This window comes from Moschus berezovskii, chromosome 18, assembly GCF_049115385.1.
Source record: "Moschus berezovskii isolate FMDL1 chromosome 18, NW_MosBer_1.0, whole genome shotgun sequence".
Taxonomy (NCBI): Eukaryota; Metazoa; Chordata; class Mammalia; order Artiodactyla; family Moschidae; genus Moschus; species Moschus berezovskii.
This window is the reverse complement of record NC_142477.1, coordinates 53,617,387-53,642,761: the sequence shown is the minus strand read 5'-3', so window position 1 is coordinate 53,642,761 and position 25,375 is coordinate 53,617,387. Positions and strand designations below refer to the sequence as shown.

General features: G+C 41.0%; 2 protein-coding genes across 8 annotated transcripts in view; one reads left to right on the top strand and one right to left on the bottom strand.

The window, feature by feature from the left end:
• The window catches only part of PLPP1 (phospholipid phosphatase 1), a 106,779-nt gene extending 87,679 nt beyond the window's left edge, over positions 1–19,100 (top strand). For 4 of the 6 annotated variants that reach the window (XM_088827691.1, XM_088827694.1, XM_088827692.1 and 1 more), the window contains 2 exons: positions 6,090–6,147; positions 16,333–19,100. In XM_088827691.1, the coding sequence (XP_088683817.1) occupies positions 6,090–6,147; positions 16,333–16,692 (418 nt within the window). In that variant the 3' untranslated portion in view covers positions 16,693–19,100. The remainder of the gene's footprint in view (positions 1–6,089; positions 6,148–16,332) is intronic. The other 2 variants (XM_055422048.2, XM_055422049.2) reach the window with 1 other exon arrangement.
• MTREX (Mtr4 exosome RNA helicase) overlaps positions 17,640–25,375 on the bottom strand; it is a 104,387-nt gene continuing 96,651 nt past the window's right edge. The window contains exons 26-27 of one of the 2 annotated variants that reach the window (XM_088827690.1): positions 19,274–19,382; positions 17,640–17,933 (exon numbers count right to left, since the gene is read on the bottom strand). In XM_088827690.1, the coding sequence (XP_088683816.1) occupies positions 17,852–17,933; positions 19,274–19,382 (191 nt within the window). In that variant the 3' untranslated portion in view covers positions 17,640–17,851. The remainder of the gene's footprint in view (positions 17,934–19,273; positions 19,383–25,375) is intronic. The other variant, XM_055422043.2, reaches the window with a different exon arrangement.

Sequence of the window (25,375 nt, the reverse complement as noted above, 5' to 3'; positions counted from 1 at the left end):
TAAATGACCCTTGAAAATACTCTTGTTGGTTTACATAGAGTTACTTTTTAGCTGATTTGTAGTACTGTGTTCAGAAAATTAGTGATAGAATTGTTCTCTTGGGTCCTGCTGTGTAGCATTCATCTTTGTGCTCATGCTATGTTTCTCTTGGATGCCAGGATGCCTTGAAGTGGAATTACTGGGTCAAAAAATATGCTGGTTTTATATATAGATAGATTGATACATTTAGATAGATGTTGCCAGACCACTCTCCAACAAGTGTGAGCTTTTTCAATTCAATATAAAAGTACTCATCTTACCTTCATAACCTACTTGAATGCTGAAGTATCTTAGGTGTGATTTTTTTTTTAAGATAATAACTTGATATCTCATTGCTTAAGCATTTATTTACAGTTACTGGTTGGAAAAAACCCTTTAGAATAAAATACTGGGGAAATTGGTCATTAAGAGTCATTTCTCCTATGTGTAGTTGGTTGGGACATAGTTTAACTGTTTTACAGGATCTGTCCATGTTTAAAGGTTATCACTGAAGGGAAATTTAACATGTCCTTCAGGTTAATTTGCTGTTATGTAAACTGTATAATCTGGAAATACCATTTGGAGAAAATGCCTCATTTTGCAATTTGACTTACTTTTATTTGAGCTTTAGAACATACAAAGGACATGTTAGTATTTGCTTAAGATGATTATTTACACATAAACAATATTTATTTTGTCACAGATCATGTAAATGTCACTTTACTTCACACATGTTGCCTTGTATAAGCAGGGAGTCCTGTTTCTTCTGATGGGTGCTCCCTGCCTGGAGATGGCAGGATTAATGCTGCTACTGGCTCGCCTGCCATTCACGGGAGTGGAATCAGGGCATGGTGGGAAAGAGATAGGAAGATTCAGATTTAAACCTCAAAGTGACATGACTTTTGAGTTAATCTGGTAGATTCAGTTTTCTCTGTGTGTGAAATAGAATGATAGTTCCTATTATCGGTGTTTTCATAAAGAGTGGAAATACTGTGTATTAATAAGTACCTGAACATAGAAGGTACTCAATGGCTTGTAACCATTAACAGTCTTTTGAGAATCTTTTGTCTTTAGAATGCTTTAGGAATTGATTTCAAGATGATTTTTGGAGAAAAAAGGAAGTTCTCCTAATTTGCAACGGAGTCACTTTGGCATACTCAGTGAACTGGTAGAATAGTAATAATTCTGTGAGTACTGGCTACTTTATTATTAAAAACAAACTGTTGCCAAACTGTTGTCTCTCCTAGTAGAGCAGTTTATTTTAGATAACATTTTATTAGTTCTAAGTCTTGTTTTAAAAACAAAGATTTTAAAAAAGATTGCTTCTATTTCTGGCAATGTGGAGGATTAGAAATGCTTACTGATAACAACTCAACTAAACACGTGCATGTGTTCAGTCGTGTCCAACTCTTTGCAGCCCCCTGTAGTCCACCAGGCTCCTCTGTCCATGGGATTTTCCAGGCAAGAATACTGGAGTGAGTTGCCATTTCCTTTTCTAAAATATTCCCAACCCAGGAACAAACCCACATCTCTTGTGTCTCTTGCTTTGCAGGTGGATTCTTTAACACTAGTGCCACCCGGGAAGCCCTCAACTAAACATGCTAGATGATATATCACAATATACATATGCACATGTTTGTTTTATATATTAAAAGTATATAAATCTTAAAATGCATATAAATCTTTTAAATAAATAGCTGAGCTGGTGCAAGATTAAAGGAATTTTTATAAGGCTGGAGTCAGTTAATGCTATAAATTTGAAGTGTGCTCTGAAAGTACTTGCCAATTCCTGGTCACCTAAAGCCTGAATTGTGATAGTCTCTGAACATGGCACAGGAGATAAAGGCTGGGTGGTGAAGATAGACAGATGGAAGGCCTGTGGATAATATAAGGATTCCCAAAGGGAAACATCCTCCCAGAAGAAACCCATCAAGAAGAATCCTTAACCGTAATACCACACTCATACTCTTCTGGAGTCAGAATTCGTACTATCTATGTGGCTTAAAGAAAAAAATTGAAGTGGATTGATAGTGAATCCAGCAGAAGAGAACACATATATCTGGAAGAATGCTCTTTGAACTGGATACTCTTAGGAGTCCCAAGAATATGAGCTCTTGTCTAATATGAGAGCAGAAAAACAAACTATATAAACTCTCAAAGATTCAGATTCTAGAATTACCCTATAGGAAATAAATCAACATATCTGCTGTATAGGTGCAAATAAGAGATTGAGAATATGATGCAGGATGATGAGAATCAAAATTCACCAAACAGATCTGCAGACGATCCAGAAAGACCTATACATGATACATACATAGTAATTTAAATGAAAAAACAGATTAAGCAGACTAGACACGGTAAAGGGAGGGAAGATAGACCTGAAGAGACCAAGATTAAAAACAGAAAAGAAAGTTTAAGAGACATGGAGGGACAGAATGTCTAACATGTTGAATCAGAATCTCAGAAAAGGAAAATAGGATGGAGGATACATAATTCAAAGGTGTAGTAACTGAGACTGATCTAGAATTGGTGACGTGTACAAATCCTCAGACATAGGAAGCCAACGAATACTAAATCAGGTAAATCAAAGGAAACTCAGAAACATGATAGCAAAACTGCAGAATATTGAAGACTTTGGCGGTAGAGGAAGCAATTACAGAGAAAAGACATACAACCCAGAAAGGCAGCTCATATTTTAAAGCAGAAGTAGAAGCCAGAAGATAGTATGATATACTCAAAGTGATAAGGAAAAAAGTCATCAGCCTAGACATTCTGTAGTCAGGTATCATCATTCAAGTATTAATGCAAACTCAAAAAATTTTCAAACTGAAAGCATAAACAGAGTTGTAACTGCTTTGTGAGTTAGGAAGAAGAGAGGAAGAACGTCAGGTGGTAGGGGAAGAGCAGTGAGATGATTCGGAGGCTATTTGTGAGTTAGTTTTCCCATGAGCCCCAGAATATTTAGTAAATTCCATTAAAAAATTAAGAAGCACTTTGTGTGAGTTGATTGCTTCTGATGACTGATAAAAGCTGGATTTGGTTGTCTTTGCATTTTATAAGGCTGAACATTGATGTCATTGTTGAAATAGAGATGGAAGAGTAGTGAATTAAGGAGTAGAAGCTCAGACCCTGTGGGCGCAGGGTGGGCGTATGGCTGTGAATGACCGCTTTTAAGGCTATGATATTGAGGTGTTCAGTTCAGCTGCTCAGTCGTGTCCGACTCTCTGCGACCCCATGAATCACAGGATGCCAGGCCTCCCTGTCCATCACCAACTCCCGGAGCTCACTCAAACTCATGTCCATCGAGTCGGTGATGCCATCCAGCCACCTCATTCTCTGTCTTCCCCATCTCCTCCTACCCCCAATCGCTCCCAGCATCAGAGTCTTTTCCAGTGAGTTAACTCGTCGCATGAGGTGGCCAAAGTATTGGAGTTTCAGCTTTAGCATCAGTCCTTCCAATGAATACCCAGGATTGATCTCCTCTAGAATGGACTGGTTGGATCTCCTTGCAGTCCAAGGGACTCTCAAGTCTTCTCCAGCACCACAGTGCAAAAGCATCAATTCTTCGGAGATCAGCTTTCTTCACAGTCCAACTCTCACATCCATACATGACCACGGGAAAAACCATAGCCTTGACTAGACGGACCTTTGTTGGCAAAGTAATGTCTCTGCTTTTTAATATGCTATCTAGGTTGGTCATAACTTTCCTTCCAAGGTAAGCGTCTTTTAATTTCCTGGCTGCAGTCAGCATCTGCAGTGATTTTGGAGCCCCCAAAAATAAAGTCTGACACTGTTTCCACTGTTTCCCCATCTATTTCCCATGAGGTGATGGTTTATTGAGGTTTAGACCAAGTTTAATGAGTTCTCCCAGGAGAAAGGGATGACCTGACTGACAGATGTAAGAAAAAAATCATCTTAAATTTGCCATTTGAAATAGAATCCCATTCACAGTAAGTTACATAGTCAAGACCAATCTACTTGCTCACTGTTTAACAGACCAGGCCACAGAACTGATGAAAACAGCTGCATTTCACAATATATTCTTATCTCTGTAAATTTTCTTTTTGAAAAGTCTTTCCTAAACTTTGATGGAGAACTAGCTTAAATTGTTAATGTATGTAATTTCATCAGATTGGCTGTAATAAAGTGAGTCTGCTGCTGCTAAGTCACTTCAGTCGTATCCGACTCTGTGTGACCCCATAGATGGCCTCCTACCAGGCTCCCCCATCCCTGGGATTCTCCAGGCAAGAACACTGGAGTGGGTTGCCATTTCCTTCTCCAATGCATGACAGTGAAAAGTGAAAGTGAAGTCGCTCAGTTGTGTCCGACTCTTAGCGACCTCATGGACTGCAGCCTACCAGGCTCCTCCATCCATGGGATTTTCCAGGCAAGAGTACTGGAGTGGGGTGCCATTGCCTTCTCCGAATAAAGTGAGTCTAAGATTGGTTAAAACCTCAAGAACAAAGCAGGTTCTTAGACCAGGGACAAAATTTCAGTTGAGGTCACTATGACGAAAACAGTCTACATTTTGACTGTTTGGATTTTATCAAAGTGCCATGTAATTATTTGTTCATTTGTGAATTATGGACATAATATGCTGTATTTCCTAGAGACTTAACCAATTAGTTTTATATGAAATATGAAAATTGATCTCTTGACAGCCAAGTGGTTGGGAAGGCTAAAAGTGATTTTTCTTGTTTTATGTATATTAAACCCAGAATAATTATCAAGTTTGATTACATAAATCTTAGTTGGCATGTGTTTTAGGAGTCTTTTCTCCTTTATGTATCGGGGGAAACAAATTCCTTTTGAACCAAGTAGGGCATAATAAGTAAAATTAGAACCACGAACTTCAGAACCTGTTCCTCTTGATTTTATTCTTAAGTGCAATAAAATTAAGTTTTGTAAGCATTCTGCCATTTTTAGGTAGAAAGATGATACCTAGATGTTTATAGAATATAATGTTGAAAGACATGGTTAATCTGGTACAGGACTATCAGTGCACAATTTAAAAATAAATGTCAAGCAAAAGCATGTAATTTGGTGGGAAATCTAAGGCAAGATGCTAAAATATCACTTTAAATTATTTTTTTTTAAAGCACTCAACTTGTGAGTGTTCCAAAGAAAGTATTTATTACTGCTATTCAGGGACACATCCTTCAAGTGGAAAATACAACTTAAATTATGGTCATGTAAGTTTTTATGTGAGAAACTCAGGCCATTTATGCTGGTATAGCTTGTCACCTTTTCCTTTAGAAATGCTTGTCAAGTTTGTCAGTGACTCACTACCCATCCTGAAAGTATCAATAAAATGATACTGTGTAGCAATCAGACCTCAGACCCTGCTGCTGCTGCTAAGTCGCTTCAGTCACGTCCGACTCGACGACCCCATAGACGGCAGTCCACCAGGCTCCCCCATCCCTGGGATTCTCCAGGCAAGAACAGTGGAGTGGGTTGCCATTTCCCTCTCCAGTGTGTGAAAGTGAAAAGTGAAAGTGAAGTCACTCAGTCGTGTCCAACTCTTCGCGACCCCATGGACTGCAGCCTACCAGGCTCCTCCACCCATGGGATTTTCCAGGCAAGAGTACTGGAGTGGGTTGCCATGGCCTTCTCCATCAGACCCTCCTGCTGCTGCTGCTAAGTCACTTCAGTCATGTCCAACTCTGTGTGACCCCATAGACGCCAGCCCACCAGGCTCCCCCGTCCCTGGGATTCTCCAGGCAAGAATACTGGAGTGGGTTGTCATTTCCCTCTCCAATGTGTGAAAGTGAAAAGTGAAAGTGAAGTCACTCAGTCGTGTCCAACTCTTTGCGACCCCATGGACTGCAGCCTACCAGGCTCCTCCACCCATGGGATTTTCCAGGCAAGAGTACTGTAGTGGGTTGCCATTTCCTTTTCTGTCAGACCCTCCTAGGACTCTTTAAAGCTCCTGTTTAACTGTCCTCCCACCCCACTCTTCTAACATAAGGGGAGGGAGCTATATACAATGGGAAGGTAAGGAGATTTATGAAATAAAAAATATTCTCAGTCTCTAGCAGGGAAGATTAATGTTTCTCTTCTTTCTCTTCTAGACTGTCCTTTTATTCGGGCCACTCTTCATTCTCCATGTACTGCATGATGTTCGTGGCAGTAAGTACTTTGGTTCTGTTGATGGTGGGTTATGTGTGCGGGCACTTCATATGTTCTGGTTTGCTGTTTTCTCCTGTGTGACTGCCTCTGACATTTTCATTGGCCTCACTGCCCAAGTCAACTGGAGGCCACTGCTTGTTGCACTAAGTTCAGAAGAGGAATGGATGGCTACCTGTGCTCTGCCAAGGCCAGTTACGATTGTTTGAAATGACTTTTGTCCTTCATTTAGAGGAAGCAGACAGGTGCATTGTATACCAAGCTGCAAACTGGCAACCTTCAGGATAAGAGGGAGACTTTAGTCTTGAAGCAGACAAGTGGTCGAAGCTACTTGTCACTTTTCTCACAGTGGTAGAAGCCTAAACAGATCATCAAGTCTGCAAGTCTGGTGCTCAGAATTAGGGGACGTGTCCCCTTACTTTGGGCTATGTTTTCTGAAGAGATTTTCTGGTATACAGGCAGCTCCTGCATCATCTCAGCAGGTCACTGCTCTGAAATCCAAGCCAAGGTGGTGCTGCTGCTCCTCGTAGCCTCTCCCTGAGCCGGAGCCCTGGCCTCATCTGCACAGTGTGGGTGCTGAGCAGCCTGGCTTTCCCCACGTGGGGGGCTGCTGGGGAGAGGAGTTAGTTGTGATTATTGGATGTGAAGGCAGCTCTGTTGCTCTCATCTGAGCAAGTCTTATTTTCCTTCCACTTTGGGAAACACTGCCCAGACTGCTTTCCATGGACTAGAAAGGTTTCAGCTTCAGGGAGAGCCAGTTGCTGCTTCAGGAGCTTGTCATCAGTACAATCTGCAGGAGCAATCTTATTTGCACTTGTATTATACAAAGTCAGCAGTGAAGAGTTAGAGAAGACCGGCACCCATATTTTGCATATCAAACTAGAGATGAATGTGTATCGAGAGCAATTAGTGGAAGACCAGGCTTTAGGGTACTACAAGGGGTTTTCAAAGGTCAATTTAATTGACTTATTTTTATCAATCCTGTCTCTTTATGAGTAAATTATCAAAATTTGGTGGGAAAAGGAGATCTCTACCTTTACAGATCAGCTGTAATTTTTCTTTGTAAGTGGACTTTTGTATAGTTGTGCTGTGTAAATTTGCTGTTATCTGGCTGTTTCCAGTTACCCTTTCCCCTCAGGTCACAAATGCTGTATAATAATTAAATCTATGATGTGGAATAAAGATTCATGATGTGTATTGTTAAGATTACCGACTGGAAGTTACTTGGTTGGTTTCATTTAGGAAGAACTTAATATTGGTTTTACCAGAATCTTACTTTTATTTAAAAAACCTAACTCCAGAAATTAAAAGAGCATAAAACTTATAAAATGTAAAAATTGCAGATGTGTTACATAAAATTCAAATCCACAACTTCAAAATCTTTTCAATAGAGCTAATTTTTGGCTTCTTCAACATCTCTGCAAATTGCAAGGCTTTCCTCATTTGTTAATTTTGCGATGAAGAAACTGTACCAATTCAACAAAATTCAGGACTTCCTTTTTAAAAAACACCCAAATGTTTCTGAAATTGTGCCACGGGAAATGTGACTTATTTGATGGTGAAAGTGAAAGTCGCTCAGTCATGTCCAAGCCTTTGTGACCCCATGGACTTTCCATGGAATTCTCTAGGCCACTGGAGTGGGTAGCCTTTCCCTTCTCCAGGGGATCTTCCCAACCCAGGGATTGAACCCAAGCCTCCAGCATTGTAGGCAGATTCTTTACCAGCGGAGCCACAAGGGAAGCCCAAGAATACTGGAGTGGGTAGCTTATCCCTTCTCCAGGGGATCTTCCCAATCCAGGAATTGAACCAGGGTCTCTTGCATTGTAGGTGGATTCTTTACCAACTGAGCTATCAGGGAAGAGCTATTTGATGGTAGTAACAACAAATAATGTTCAGTTCATTTATCTTACTAGGAAAAGCTACCATTCTTCCTAAAGGGAGCCACCGTTTTTTTTTTTTCCTTTTAAATAGAGATTGGGGACCAGGGGAGAAGGGAAAGGCTGGAGCTATTAACATATCCCGAGAATTTTTCCCAAAGCAAAGTCTGTGACTACAGTGAATGGCTTCTGAATGTTTGTATGCCCCAGAGCCAGACACCACCAGGGCTGCTTTTGCAGTTTGTTAGTCACTCGTGTGTCAGTATCTTTAAGTCCTTCTTAATGAGAGAGATCTAAGAATCTGAGTTGGGTTGATACTGAAGATGATTTGCTTTTACACTACTGTTTTGTCTCTTTCTGATAGCCCCCATGACATAGAAGAGGGATGACTGCCACCCTTTTCACAGATGGGGAAATAGGGGCCTTGGGAGGAGGCTACTAAGGTCTATAAGCTCTCTGGGAATCTCTTGTTAATCAGGCTCCCTGGCTTTGTTGATTACTTGAGCTGAACCCTAGTTCAGTTATTTTGAAGGTCAGGTGATACAGATCTCTGAAAGTAAGATGTAACATGTAACTTCATGTTACTTCAACTGACATGTAACTTCAACCCACTCTTAATTTCAAATATTCTCAGATGTATCATACTCTAGACCTTATAATTATTTTTGCTCTTCTTTGCTCCTTTGACCTTAAAATATCTTTATATTTGCTCAAACAGAAACATTTAATGAGTTTTCTTGTGAAATATGAAATTAATGCATGGAGGATGAAACTAGAGGGCCTTGATGGCTAGCCTGCCCTGTGGATACCCAGGAGCAAACGAAGAGGCAAATTAAGGATATACGCAGAGGGCAAATTACCTCAACTCTAGTTTGGTAATTGGGTCTGTATGAGCCATTTAGATGTACAGGTGTAATACAACAACAACAAATTCAGATGAGGTTTGTCATAGAACAAGAACTTTGGAGAAGCAGGAAGGCTACAGCAGCCATGCACTGGGTTTCGCCAACTGAGCAGTGGAAATACTGCCTTGATGTGGATGTAGGCTCTGGCTTTTATTTCAGCCCCTGAATACATGGATGTCTCCTTGCTTTCCAGCTTTCGTGTTTATAGACATCACTTAACCAGTGCCTACCCTCCCGCCCCTGCCACACACACATTCCTTAGGCAGTGACTCATCTTGTTCTTCTAGGCATCTTGGCATCATGGGTCAGTTCCAGATTTGGAAGATGTAGTCATTTAAATCCTGAGGATAGTCTTTGATAGCCAAAAACTTGCCTGTCAATTCCTGACACCCAGAAATTAACTTCTAGTTAAAAATGTCTCTTAAAATACCTGACCATTGCTCTTCTCTAGCAGGAACCATGCACGCCCTACAGTGCTAGGAGTTAGTCCCCTGAGAAACACCTAGGTTGGTGGGAGCAAAGGGCAGGGCTTCTTTTCATGTAGCCAACTGATGTGCAACTGACTTTGACTCCCCTTGACTTTGGCCACATGCCAGATTCCAAATTTACTTGATTGTTCAGGAAAATAGGCATGGGCTAAAACTGTCCTTTTTTCAGTACTGTAAGGAATATACAGTTTTTCCCAGCACTGTCATAGGGAGACTGTCACCCTAGATTGCTTATATCATTGCTGTTCTAGAAGTTTGTTTGTAAATTACTACTATTGTTTATATCACTGCTGTTATGAACTTTCTGTATAAATTACTCCAGTGGGAACCCAAGTACCTCTCAGCGTCTATGTTTCAGTTTCCCTCCCTGTCACAGACTGCCTTATATCTGGGCCTTACCCCTGGCTGTGTTCAGGTAGTGCTTGCCCGCCCAAATTAAGGAGGGATTTGAGGTTCAACTTTAGGAATTCTGTGAATCCTAAAGAAAACGAAGGCATGCCTTTCAGTGCTCTTCTGGCCAGGTCTCTCATCACATGAAGGTGGAACAACAGCATACTTGGCATGGTCTTAGGCCAAGGTGTATTTCTTTGTGTTGAGCATGCTGTTGTTAGTCTAGTTCAGGGGTTGGCAATTTTTTTGTCATAGGTCATGTAATATTTAGGCTCTGTAAACCAGGTGCAATCTCAGTTGCTTTTTTTTTTTTTCAAATCAGTCAGTTCAGTCACTCAGTCGTGTCTGACTCTTTGCAACCCAATGGACAGCAGCACACCAGGGTTCCCTGTCCATCACCAACTCCTGGAGCTTGCCCAAACCCATGTCCATCGAGTCAGTGATGCCATCCAACCATCTCATCTTCTGTCATCTCTTCTCCTCCTGCCTTCAATCTTTCCCAGCATCAGGGTCTTTTCAAATGAGTCAGTTCTTCGTGTCAGATGGCCAAAGTATTGGGGGTTTCAGCTTCAGCATTAGTCCTTCCAATGAATATTCAGGACTGATCTCCTTGCAGTCCAAGGGACTCTCAGGAGTCTTCTCCAATACCACAATTCAGAAGCATCAATTCTTCAGCACTCAGCTTTCTTTACAGTCCAACTCACATCCATACATGACCACTGGAAAAACTATAGCTTTGACTAGACAGACCTTTGTTGGCAAAGTAATGTCTTTGCTTTTTAATATGCTGTCTAGGTTGGTCATAACTTTTCTCCCAAGGAGCGTCTTTTAATTTCATGGCTGCAGTCACCATGTGCAGTGATTTTGGAGTCCAAAAAAATAGTCTCTGTTTCCATTGTTTCCCCATCTATTTGCCAGGAAGTGATGGGACCGGATGCCATGATCTTAGTTTTTTCAATGTTGAGTTTTCAACCAGCTTTTCACTCTCCTCTCTCACTTTCATCAAGAGGCTCTTTAGTTCTTCTTCGCGTTCTGCCATAAGGGTGGTGTCACCTGTATCAGAGGTTATTGGTATTTCTCCTGGCAATCTTGATTCCAGCTTTTACTTCATCCATCCTGGCATTTTGCATGATGTAGTCTGCATATAAGTTAAATAAGCAGGGTGACAATATACAGCCTTGATGTACTCCTTTCCCAATTTGGAACCAGTCTGTTGTTCCATGTCCAGTTCTAACTGTTGCTTCTTGACCTTTTCATACTTTTCATGGGGTTCTCAAGGCAAGAATACTGAGGTGGTTTGCTATTCCCTTCTCCAGTGGACCATGTTTTGTCCAAACTCTCCACCATGACCCGTTCGTCTTGGGTGGTGCTACTCATCATGGCTCATAATTTACATTGAGTTAGACAAGGCTGTAGTCCATATGATCACATTTCAAATAACTGTTTAAAAATGTGAAAATAAGCCTTTGACTCTAGGTGAAAATTGGGTGGAGGGACCCTCTTATTTTAAGAGTAAAATATAGGAATTCCTCGTTTTATTGTGCTTCACTTTATCATGTAAACTGAAGGTTTGTGGCAACCCTGCACCAGGGAAGTCTATTGGAGCCATTTTCCCAACAGCATTTGCTCACTGTATGTCTGTGTCACATTTTGGTAATTCTCAAAATATTTCATACTTTTTCATTATTACTGTTCTATTTGTTATGGTCATTTGTGGTCTTTCATATTAGTGTTGCAAAAAGATTGCAACTTACTTGAAGGCTCAGATGATTGTTAGTACTTTTTAGTAATAATATATTTTTAAATTAAGGTATGTACTTTTTTTTTAGACAAAATGCCACTGCACACTTAATGGACAACACAGCATAGCATAAACATAACTTGTATATACACTGGGAAACCAGAAAACTCCTGTGACTTGCTTTACTGTGATATTCACTTTATTGCAGTGGTCTGAAACCGAAGCCACAGCATCTCCAGGTATAGCTTAATACAGGTATGCCTGTATTAAGAGACTTTATGAGGCAATAACATTTTGTAGTTACGCGTTACAGTCAGTTGAGGAAAGGCAGGAACAAACCAGCTTCAAAAAATACCTTATTCAACAATTTAACTGAATTTTAAAAATGAGATTGTATAACTAGATCCTTTAATGGAGGATATTGGTCGAGTCATATGGTCTCGTCAGACTAGTTTCTGCTGACTGGAACTAGGCTCTGCACATGCAGTGGTTGTACCAGATTGGCTCTGAGCTCTTGATTGCACTCAGTCTTAGCCACTGGACTACCAGGGAAGTCCCCCCAGATAGTTTTAACCAGCTCACACTGTGGAACTGCTGACTGATTGTAGGGGGGGATCCTGCCTACATTCCTTAGCCACCTGGTGGTGCTTGTGGTGGTTTACTTGCCAAATTGTGTCTGACCCTTCCAACTCCATGGACTGTAGTCGCCAGACTCCTCTGCCCACGATTTCCCAGGCAAAAATACTGGGTTGCCATTTCCTTCTCCAGGGGATCTTCCCAACCCAGGGATTGAACCCGCATCTCTTGTTCTCTTGCATTGCAGGCGGATTCTTTACCAACTGAGCCTTCAGGGAAGTCACCTGGAGCCCAGAACAAAGATCTGACCAAATCTTGACCCAAAGGCATTTCACCAGGGAACTTTGACTCCTATTTGTTCAACATGTCACTTAAGAAAAACAGCATCAGAAATAGCACTGATGTCAGCAGTAGTAGGGGATCAACCTGCCGCAGAAAGCATGACAACAGGTTTAGTTCTGATTATTATACAGTTAGGATTCCAAAGAAAACAAGGTTTCATTGTTGTTTCGCTGCGAAATTGTTTCCAACTCTTCGTGACCATGGACTGTAGCCCTCCAGGCTCCTCTCCATGGGATTTTCCAGGCAAGAGTGGAGTGGATACCGTTTCCTTCTCCAGGTAGTCTGTTTTCAGCCTGCCTTTTTATGGCAACAAGTCTTCCATTGCTGTCTAGAGATTTGGGGATTGCCCTGCTTACAAATCTGATAGCTGCATGGGTTCATCCTTTGTCCTCTGCTGTCCTGCCTTGGGGCTTCCTGAATCTGTAGCATCACAGTGTGAAGCCTTTGCTTCGGGGAGCACCGTGGTGAAGTGCTGCAGCTTGCTTTTGTCCTGCCAGAAGCTTGTCTTTTATTTCTAGTTGTGACCTTTCTACTTCATCAGAAAGTTGAATTTCCACTTGTCTCACTGGCCACCTGGTTTTTAGTGTGGCTGCCACTCTTCTCCATTTTCTATTAAATGGCTCGTTCTTGTCTAACCATAGCTTTTGCTTGCCGGTAGCCTATCATGTATCTGTTAGGTACCATTTCTACAACTTTTGAAAAATAGTTCCTTCATAAATAAATCCCAGAACAAATACAGCCCAGCAGATTTCGGAGAAGGCAATGGCAAGCCACTCCAGTACTCTTGCCTGGAAAATCCCATGGATGGAGGAGCCTGGTAGCCTGCAGTCTGTGGGGTCGCTAAGGGTCGGACACGACTGAGCGACTTCACTTTCACACATTGGAGAAGGAAATGGCAACCCACTCCAGTGTTCTTGCCTGGAGAATCCCAGGGACGGGGGAGCCTGGTGGGCTTCCATCTATGGGGTCACACAGAGTCGGACACGACTGAAGTGACTTAGCAGTAGCAGCAGCAGCAGATTTCTGGGCTAAGTCTGTCGTAAGTCATACTCTGTGCCCTCTTATAAAGTAAGGCAGGGTTATATGGTGCCCTTCAGTTTTGTCTGTGGATTGCCAGTTTCCCCCGGTGGGGTAATCTGAAAATTGTAGATGCTACCACTGAGCCAGCCAGTCTGGTACCATACACAGCACTGGATATAGAGTTCTGGAAATTCTAAATCTTAAGATATAAGCAATTGAATGCTTCCCTTCTTGTAGTACATATGTGATTAACATGTGCATGTGTAGGGAGAAGGGGAAGAGTAGAGGTTGCAAAGGCAACAAAGGTTACAAAGCCTTTTTATTCTCAACTCTGGCAATAAAGCATAAGCAGTGCTGAGATATATCAGGAGGAATAGAGACTTGTTTTTAAAGGAACATATATCCTTTCCTCTCCCCTGTCAAAGGACAAGGAGTAGAACAGGAAAAAATATATAAATCCACAAAGTCAAAGAATGGAAAAGGAGACAATAAGCAAGAGGTAAAGATTTTGGAAAGCGTTAAATGAGTGGTAGGAGGAAGCTGAATCTCTAGTGCCTCTAGAGGGTGGGAGCTTAAAAGATCTGCACTGTGGAACCTGAGAAAGGCTTAGGAAGTGGACCCCCCCAGAAAATCAGCATTGTACGCTTTCTTGGACCTGCTTATGTAGGATAGACTTTCGGCTGGCGACACAGGTCAGTTGTCAAGGTCTGGAGTTCAGGGCGTGTCAACCACGCAACTCAGGTGACCGAAGGTTCAACAAACTCAAATGTGTTTACCTCTTGGGGGTCTACTGAAACCGAAGTCCTCACAGGGAAGAGCAGGGCTAGAGGTGGTGCCTGGCTTTTGCTACATCAAGTGCCCTGGACCCAGAGATACAAAACAGGCAAATAGAAAGCCTACTCAATTAGCCAGTCTCACTCAGAGCTGAGAATTGTTCTGTAACAAGAGCCTTTATTCAAGCCATGGCCATTAGTCCCCAGAAGAGATGAACACAGACTCTTATTTAATTAGGTACTTAGAGAGGAAAGATTTCACCGAGAGTATACTGCAGTGTGTTTGGTTACTGATCCATAAGCGAATGTTATTTTCACAGGGATGTTGAGGAAGAGATTGGGGCAAAATAATACTTACTTAACATATGTGTGGGGGCTACCTAAAGTCAAAGTCAGAATTCTTTGGAAGAAACAGAGGGATTTTAGAATCCTAATTGAGGAAGAACCTTGAAAGTCCCGAGTTTCCTTTATGTTGGAAGTATAAAATAAATCGCTAAGTCCATTTGAGAGTTGTCAGGGATGGGTGCAGTTCTCCCTAATATGTCTTGCATTCATGTCAAGTATTTGTAATTCCTGAGTATATGTTTTTATAGTCTAAATAACCGATGCCTTTAACCATCATCTGGAAAGATAGCTTAACAATAACTAGAAGAGAGACAACTGAACTTTTGGATAATAACATACAAAACTTGGCCCCTTGTTAAAGAATTGTTTTCCTTAAAATGAACAGAAAATTTCCAGGTAGAACTAATGAGGTGAATCTTATCTGGCATGGCTGTGGTACCTAACTGGCTTCAGCTAGCACATGCTAAGTAACTTTGCCCCAAACAGAACCAAGTATCTTACCACCTCCAGAATCTTGAGACAAGCCTCTTACTCTGTACTTGTTTATAGCTTCAACAACAGCAAACAAAAAAAGGGGAGGGGAGCTCTGCAGAAAGCCAGTAGCACTTCAGCCTGTAAATGAGTGCCACTCAGTTAAACAACTGGTATGCTCTTTAGGATTAGATGTTTATACTATAAAGTACTTGATAAAAGTAGACAACCTCTGGATCTTTGCCAGGTGCTAAGAACTGAACACGCACAGCAGTGCCCAGAGAACTAGGAATGGACTTATCTACCTACTTTAAATAGGCAGGGTTAGTGGGCACAGACACATAAATTGTTTTCTGCAGACTGCATTTAAGTAAGTGTATGAGCCATAAATTATTGAACAGAGTTTTTAAAATGAATATTAAGAGTTATATTATTAGATAGAAGTTAGGGGAAAAAAAGACCATATTTGTTGAAAGGTGTTCATAGGAAACTATTCCAAATTTATTCTTTATTACAGTCTTTGGGGATGCACCAAAGTCAAGGGCAGGCTGACACAGCAAAGGGGAAATTCTGAGGTCTGATTAGTGTATGGAAAAATCATAGAACTTTAAAAGGGTACAGGTGCTATTGAAAGAATACTCTTACTGGATCAGGACTGAACTACAGACTGTATTATTTACTTGGGCAGATTATTGTATTTACTTATAAATACAGATTTATTTAGTCTCAGTCACTCATGTTAAATAATTTGAGGCTAGAGGAACTCTCAAGTAAATTGTTTAGGTGAATTAAGCAAACTTAGTTCCTAAATACGCTGGGCAGAAAATATAGTAGCCTGGCCCAGGGTAAGGGCAACCTGCGCTCAGAGCACTAGCAGTTGATCCCAAGACTCTGAACTAATGACCACTGTAACTCAAAATGGAAGGGAACCAGCCCCTGAAACTCTAGGTTATAAACACAGAAATGCTTACCTTGTTTATAATTTGGAGTGGTCTAACTAGATAGGTAATAAATTCTTATAAACTGTTACTAGGGCAATTTGTATTTTCGTTCTATTTTGGGATTAATTTTTAGATATTCATGAGTACAAGAATGCTTGCCTAAAGCCCTCTTCCATACATAATAACACTGATTAATGATTATTAATATTTAATGTTATCATTTAAAACATCAATCCTTTAGAAATGTGATATTTAATATAAAATATAGTCTTCAGTTGATACATTAAACTCTTTTTCTCCCCCCTATCTTTTCTATTAGCTTTATCTTCAAGCCAGAATGAAGGGAGACTGGGCGAGACTTTTACGCCCTACACTGCAGTTCGGTCTTGTGGCTTCATCCATTTATGTGGGCCTCTCTCGAGTTTCTGATTACAAACACCACTGGAGTGATGTGTTGACTGGACTCATTCAAGGAGCTCTGGTTGCAGTATTAGTTGTAAGTACACATGGCAGCAGCCTATATCATGAAATTGATAAAACACTTGGACAAATAAGTAGGAAAAAAGGTTCCAATGAGAAAACTATGTTAACGCAGAGAATGTGGCTCAGTAATTGCTACTGGGTAAGGACCCCAATGTTATTAAAAGTCATTTTAGGACAGATAGCAAATAATACCTAGGTTATTTACTTTCTGCAGAAGTTATTAAAAAAATTTAAGTTTTTTTTAATTGTAAAAAGCCCTGGGTATAAAGTTTTCTTTTTGGTATAAATTGAAAATAATTTACATGAAGAACAACACTTTTTTTTTCATTAAGAGCTGGCTGTCAGAGTGAAGCTTTTTGCCCAAGACATAACAAAGTAACTCTCAGAATGTCTTTAACAAAAATTCCTGTTAGCTACTAATTTGTTGTTGCTGTTTAGTCACTGAGTCGTGTCCGCCTCTTTGTGACCCCATGGACTCTATCCTGCCAGGCTCCTCTTGTCCATGGGATTTCCCAGGCAAGGATACTGGAGTGAGTAGCTATCGCCTTCTTCAGGGGCCCTTCCCGACCCAGAGAGTGGACCTGCATCTCTTGCACTGCAGGCAGGTTCTTTACCACTGAGCCACCGGGGAAGCCCAGCCACTAATTTATTGATACCCTTAATTTGTATCCTGTAATGTATATCCTTTTATTTTTTGCACACTGCTTATTGCAATTTTGTTATGGTTTTTCAACTTATTTAAATTGTATCAATTAATACTCTGCCCCATTCTAAATGTTATCTGTTTTACATAGGCTGTATATGTATCAGATTTCTTCAAAAAGAGAAATTCTCCTTTTAAAGAAAGAAAAGAGGAGGATTCTCATACAACTCTGCATGAAACACCGACGGCGGGGAATCATTATCGGAACAGTCACCAGCCTTGAAGGTGGCAGAGTGCCCAGATGAGGCTGGCCTGCTTTCTAAAGAAAATGATTGCAACCAGAAGGCAAGAGGATGCGTCTTTCTTCCCCGTGTACGAGCCTTTAAGGGACTGCTGCTACTATACCTCTTGGATGCCTACTTTACCTGTGTGTATATAGTTACATTTAACACAATGGTTATCTAATAGCTCTAAGTTCATTTAAAAAAATTTCAACGGCCTTTCACTAAACAATGCCCCACCTGTACATTTTTTTATTAAAAAATGTAATGCTTATGTACAAATGTGTATGTAATATGCTTTCTTAGAATGATACTTGATTTAAATATAATACGTATTAAAATGTTTCAGGACAACTGTCTTGAGATGGGAAAACCAAATCAATACTTATAGGTCTTTGTAGTTGATTGTAATCAGACAGGTGGAGAAAAATTTACAGTTCCACATTCCTTAGCTGACTGTTTATAAGTAGAGGCTGGCAGCAAACACAATATCTCTCTTGATTTTGGTGATTCCTAAGGGAAAAGAAAATATGATTTAAATTTTCAAGACCAAAGAATGTAATGCCTATCCACTGGGGTTTTTAACAATTCTCATTAAATTGGTGAGAAGGCAGTTTGGAAAACACAAATCCCTTGCTGGTCTGAAAGACACCTAGAGTTCACAGCCATCTCTGAGAAATGGGAAACTTCAAAACCAGACCCCTATTCCTATGAATCCTGACTCTAAAGTACCCCATGTGTGTGGGGGCTAGGGGTGTCCAAAATTATTTTAAAAGATTTGGAAGGAATAAGCTGTCAAAAGAAGTTAGTTACCCAAAAGCAAGAATTTTCAGCCTACAGTGGAAGGCACTATATTTCAGTTACCATGTGAAATTCTTTCTGGGCTAAGGCAGGACAGACTTTTCGGAAGTTTACAAAACTAGACTTAAACCCACAGTGATTAAATAGGTCTGCTCTGTTTAACAATGTTGAAAACGTAAGCCAGTTTTTGCAAACTTCTTAGAACACTAAGTAGATAGCAAAATCAGTAGGTCTGACTGTGGGCCACCAACTCAGAGCAGCACCATGTCTGCTCTTCTTTGGCGTTTAAGCCCTTTTTCTTGGCCAGCATACATAACGGCATGAAACTATTTGCAAGCACGTGTGCCTCCCCCATCACTACCACCATGATCTAGCCAGCCTTTCCTGAGCTGGTCTTCCTGCTTCCACCGAGCTAATCTACAGACTTGCCTGCAATGCACCAGCAAGAAGTGCCTGGTGAAACCCATGCCAGAGCACACCACTCCTGTGCTCAAAACCTCCAATCACTTCAGAGGAAAAAGCTGAGTGCTGGGGCCTACAGGACCATTCTTTTCTTCTTCCAACCCCTACTGTTCGACTCACTGTTCACTGTGCTCCAGCCACACTGGCCTGTTGCTCAAGTACATCAAGTATATATGGAGGGACTCTAGGCCATCATAGCCATCTTTCAGTTCTCTATTGTCTCTTCCTTTGTTTGTATCACTACCTGATGTATTTTAATTGTTGACTTGTTTACTGTCCACCTCCCTGCACTAGAATGTGAGCGCCATGAAGGCAGGGGTTTGTGTCTTTTTTTGTTCACTGCTGTATTCCCTGGTGCTTAAACCAATGCCTGGCACACAATAAGTGCACAATAAATATTTTGAGATTTTCTCTATATTCATTTACAAACTGTTTCCAACACACACTGATATTTTCTTTGAATGCTACTAGGTGGGCTGCCATGGCAATCCAGTGAAGAATATCTGAAAATGTTCTCCTAGGTTTGGTCAAGAGGTCAACTCTCAACAGGATTTGCCGAAATTACTAGAAAAACCTTATGGGCTGGATACTGACCTTCTGCAAATTTATTTTCCAGCTCAGTGTTTCCAATGGCTTTTGCTGCTTGACACATTTGTCGAAGTAGTTCTTCCAGGCGCCTCATACAACGAATTATGCTGCCTGGACAGAAAAGGAAACAAATCACTTGTAAAGTGTAAATAATCAGGAAAAGCAGAACTTTTGTTAAGACACAAGGCAGGCGAACATGGGATGATTAACCGATAGTCCTCTGAGGAACTTCTGCAGTAAATCAGTAGTAAACTTGACTAGTGACTGCTAGGCACCAGGAAGGCTACAAATATAAAAAGTTTAATTCCTATCTTTGACTAATGGTAGAGAGAGTCACGGATTTATTATAATGTGTTGACACTTGCTCTTACAGAAGTACACAAAATGCCCTGGGAACAGAGGACAGAACAACATGGGTGAAGGGCAGCAAAAGTGACATATAATTTGGGTCCTTTATGCATAAGGTCACTGTCAGGCAGTGACAAGGCAAGACCACTGAGGCAATGCAGAAATGTCTAACAGACTACAGCAGGCCCTGGGTGTGGCCTACTATTGCTGCTGGATACTATCCTGTGAAGAGAATGCAACAGGGAATGTTTAAGGAAGGGAATTAACAGATTTTCACTTGTGCAATCGATCATTCTGCTGGACCTTAAACAGGCGATCAGTCCCTTCCCACTGGGATTTGACTCCCTGCCTGAGACAAGTGTTTGCATCAAAGATGAAGTTGTAAACACACTTCCACTTTATCAGGCTTGCAGGAGGAGGAGCCTCGGGATTCCTTCTCTAAGTGCTACCTGTCTTAAGTTGAAAGCTCTTGGATTTTAGTTTTAATGCCTGAAATACAAGAGGAATATCAGTTCTCTCTGGTATGAAAGCTGTGAAGGTTCTTATTTAACTCCTTGTAACACTGGAATAATTTATTAACATGTATCTTGTAAAACACTCACTGGACTGTGTTCAGGGCTTGTTTTACCTTTTAATGCCCTCCACATTATGGTCCAATGTGCCCAAGGGAGAAAAACAGTGGAGATTTAACTCATCAAGCTCTTGCTCTTAAACACGGTATGTTGGTAGCTGGAGAAGAATGTGGATGAGAAATACAAACTACTAAAGTGGCAGCAGAAAGGATGGGATTCAAAACTGAAGAGGGTGCAGAAGAGTGGAAGGCGGCCCTGGAATCAAGAGTAATTTCCTCTGAAGAGGAGAGAATAAGGGACAAGATATATGGACATGAGTTTCTAGCTTAAGACAGGCCTACTGGCACCTGCCTTTCCTGTGAAGCAGAAGTGATCATCTAAAAGCTGGGACAAGTTGAGGTAGGAGCGCAAGGAGAGCAATGAGGATCTGGAATTGCCTGTAAGACAAGTCTCAGAGCAAGGCAAAAAAGTCTCTGGAGGTAAGCAGACTAGGGATCATATGTCCGCTGTGCCATCTACTGCCTTAGGGACTGTGAGCAAGCTAGGGAAACACTATAAAGGAGGCAGAATGTCCCAAGTGTCAGGAACTGAGCTGGCACACAACCTCCTCCTCCTCCGCTGCTACTTCTGTTATTGCTAGGAAAGTTTAATGGGATTCTGAGGTTACAGACTATGGCTTCTGAAGACACCAAACGATACAATTTTTCTCCAGCAGAACTTTGCTACTGAAGTACAGGAATAGAGCATGAATTGTTAGACTGTTCCACCTTGAAGTGCATATAATGGCAGATGGAAACACAAGAATCTCAGTTGCATCCTAATTCTCTTTCCTTGACTAAAAAGGGAACTGTGGCTCAGAAGGGAAGTTCTAAGCAGTAGGTGTGTCCCCCTTCACAGCAGGTCTCCAAGAGAATGAGGAAGCATACCTACCTGGGCATTTACTTCCTGTTACTGAGACAACTGATTCTGACACCAATAAGCTATATTAAGATTTTGAAAATTAACAGAACAAATGAAAAATAGACTTGCTGCTGCTTTTACTAGTAACCTTTAACAGAAAAAAAAAAAAAAAGATTCACAAAAGATGTTCCCAAGTAGGAGACGATGTCATTGACTACTTCCAACATCCTACTACCATTTTACAAATGCAAAACCCTAGAGAGGTTAATGACTTTCAGGCTCACCCTTTAGAGCAATGGCTTCCCTTTTAAACTGTGAGGCTAAGAGATCCTGGAAGAGAATCTCAGACCTTCAACCACTTTACAAATACAGGTAAGAGTATTAGCCTATTCCCTAGGAATAGGAAGCTGCCAGGTTGCCCACTAGCCATTGTAGGGTCAGAAGGTGGCATCCCCTAGACCCACTGGTAAATTCATGACTTGATAAATGGACAGCACCTACTTTTACCTCTTCCCCTGGATGCGTGTTTCAGCTCCTACTGCCCTTTACTGGCATCCCTGTGCAGGCAAAAGCAACATAATAACAAGGGCTGCAGTGCTGTGGGCAGATGAGGAGCCTATCCCTGACCCCCTGCATCCCAGGAGGAATTGCTCCTCTACTGCCCCAAAATCTGTACCATTCATTCAAACGCCAATAGGAGCCCTGGTGAGTCTGTTTCAGCTCTGATTCAAACATAAGGTTCTGGATGGTCCATGTGTGATATTTCTGTACTAGGATAATCATTTATGGACCCTAAAATTTAGCTTTAAAAATATTATTGCATGAAATTCAATCATTAGCATATCACTCATTTTTGCTGTAACTTTTTCACTTAAATAAGTGAAAGTTACTCACTTCTAGGCCACAATTATAAAAAATAGCTGTTACAAGAACAAAACAATGCTATTAATTCTACCTAGATACTATTACTGGATCAACAAAAAGTTGATCACCCACACATATTACAGGCACCTCAAACTCAACAGTTTCACAAAGTGAATTTTTTCCTTTCAAATCTCTATTAACCTGTGAAAAACTTCAAGTATACTCATCTATAAGGTGGAGATAATAGTAATTCTTAAACCTAAATGGGGTTATTATGAGAAATGAAATAATGTATGCAGGGTGCTTAAAAAGTGGCAGTAATAATACAACAGGAACTCAAGAAATGCTGGCTATATTTGTTATTTCTGTTCTCAGTGCAAAGAATGCTGAGCTCTAGTACTGCTTTGCATTGAAAGAGGAAATCCAATCGCAATAATATTTGGGTGTCTAAAGAGAGTGGGGCTGGAACGGAGAACGTAATGAACATCAGACTACCCATGCAACTAGATAGTAAATGTGTGTTTTCCAAACACTTCTGTTTGAAGAAAGTAGAATTAGGTAATGGTTAAAAATGTAAATATACAGCACTTCAAAAAGGAACCAAATAGATTACACAGGTCATTTAGAATTGAAATGAAATCCTTTATAAAATTTTTGCTGTGCAGGGCATCAGTCAGATGCTTGTGCTCACAAATATTTTTTTGATCGAATTCAAATGTGTCCTGGGAAACACAGATAACTTGATATTGTTTAGCTATTTCTACAAATTGAGAAACTCATGTTAATAGTGGAGAAGGAAATGGCACCCCACTCCAGTACTGCTGCCTGGAAAATCCCATGGACAGAGGAGCCTGGTAGGCTACAGTCCATGGGTTCGCGAAGAGTTGGACACGACTAAGTCACTTCACTTTCACTTTTCACTTTCGTGCTTTGGAGAAGGAAATGGCAACCCACTCGAGTGTTCTTGCCTGGAGAATCCCAGGGACAGCAGAGCCTGGTGGGCTGCCATCTATGGGGTCACACAGAGTCAGACGCGACTGAAGCGACTTAGCAGCAGCATGTTAATAGCCAGAATCTGCAAAAGCTATCAGAGGCCAAACATATGAAGTCAATTGCTAAGATTAAGGTATAAACTAAAGAAACTAAACACACATCTAAGCTGCCAACTCAATTTCTGGAAAACTGAGTTTTGACACTTTCAGATGACATGAGAACAATTAAGAAATGAGGCCAGGAGATACAGGGTTGCACATACAATGGCTGTGGCAGTTGGCCTCAGTCTTGTCAAAAAATCACCTTGTGTGTACAAACACCGTTCACAGCTGCCTGCAGCATAAAGGCTATTTATTGCCGATGGAGATTCATGAAGACTACAGGGAAGAAGTGAATTTCCTGGCACACTTTCTACCTGCTACAGTTCTCCGTAATCCAAGGCTTCTCCTTACTCCCAGCTTTAGAAATCATTCTGCCTCATCAATTAGGACCACCTAGATTAAGTATAAGACAAGAGATAAAAAGCCATGACCCTTCCTCCCAGGCTATTTGAAGCTGACCAGAAACAAAAACATACACTAACAACCAAATGGTTCATTACGAACCTTTTTTCTGGTTTTGCCAGAGTGGAAAGTAAAACTGAATCCTTAATAGTGATGAAAACTGTGGTAAAATACACATAAAATCTACCACTTTGAAGCATGTACCCCAGCGTCACTACCCCTTTTTTATACTTAGATTTATATCACCATTCTGGAAGAATGCACACTTAGATAATAATTCACATGGCATAAAATTCACCCTTTGGGGACTTCCCTAGTAGTCAAGGGACATGGTTCGATCCCTGGTGGGGGAACTAAGATCACATATGCTGCAGAGCAACTAAGTTCATGAGCTGCAACTACTGAGCCCCAGTGATTGACAACAAAGCCCCAGCACCACAACTACTGAGCCCCAGCACCACGACTACTGAGCCCTAGCGCAACTACTGAGTCTCAACACCACAACTACTGAGCCCCAGCGCCATGACTACTGAGTCTCAGCACCACAACTACAGAGCCCCAGTGTTACAACAAAGACCCAGCACAACTACTGAGCCCCAACATTACAACTACTGAGTCCCAGGCCACAACTCAGAATCCATGTGCTACAATGAAAGATTCCCCCCTGACTCAACAAAGACCCCCACGTGTCCGGTAGAGGGGGTAGAGTCAATACAAACACAAATTCACCCTTTTAAATAAGTGCACAAATTCAGTAGTTTTTAGTATATTCACAGTACTTGTACAACCATAATCACTATTTAATTTTAGAATCTTTTTATCAAACCCAAAAGAAACCCAAGTCCATTAAGCAGTCACACCCACCACCAGTCCATGGTAACCACAAATCTACTTCTGTCTCTCTAGATTTGCCTATTCTGAACATTTCACATAAATGAAACTATACAGTAGGTGGCTTCTGTGTCTGCCTTCTTTCACTTAGAACCTTAAAGTGTTTCAAGTTCATATACTAGCACAAATCAGTCCTTCAGTCCTTTTTCTAGCTGAATACTGTTCCACTGTATGAATAAAACACAATTTAACTATCCACCCCACTGAAGGACATTTGAGCACACAAGCTTAAGGGCAGTTTTACAAACATCAGGCTCATGTGGTTCTTGAACAAAACATTATTCTAGTTGAGGATGGAAGAAATCAACACATTTCTTTACCTGGAGAGGTATTTATTTCTACCTCCAACTTTCTGGCCCAAAACTGGTTCTTCACAGTTCATGCTCTGAATCTGATATACCTCCTATCTAAGTAGTTACTGAGGCCTGAGATTAGAATCATAAAAACACTTTCCTTCAATCATTTACCATATTAGATCCCAGCTCAGGCTGAAAACATTCTGGGAGGGCAGAGACTATTGCTTGCACTGCATACAGTCCAATTCCTGGTCCCAGCAGGGTCTCAGTTAATTATTCATCAAAAGAGTAAGAATCAGGTGCTAATTCTTAAGTCATTTAGTACTAAAATTGTGCCAAAAGTTAAACAGAGAAAAGATACATACTAACAAAATGCTACTCTATTAGCAAAAGTATGTAAAAAAACAAACCAGCTGAAAAATCCCTTATGACACTGATGTATCCTCTCCTCAGGAAGCGTAAAGCTATACTAGTTGAAAGGCATGTGAAAAGAACCTGTGGTGGGGCAGAGTGTGGGAATGCACAAAACAGCATTTGTTTTAAAAACCCATGACAGACTTAAGTACTACAGTAAACAGTTTCAAATGATAATTTGTCACAGAAGCTTTCCTGATGGCATGTGCTTAAAGGAAAGCAAATCCATCCTGCACAGGGAAGAACACCAAACTGTATTTGTATAGGCAAATAAACAGTACCCACCATTCAATGTTAACTAGCTCCAGCTAATGTTCGAAAAA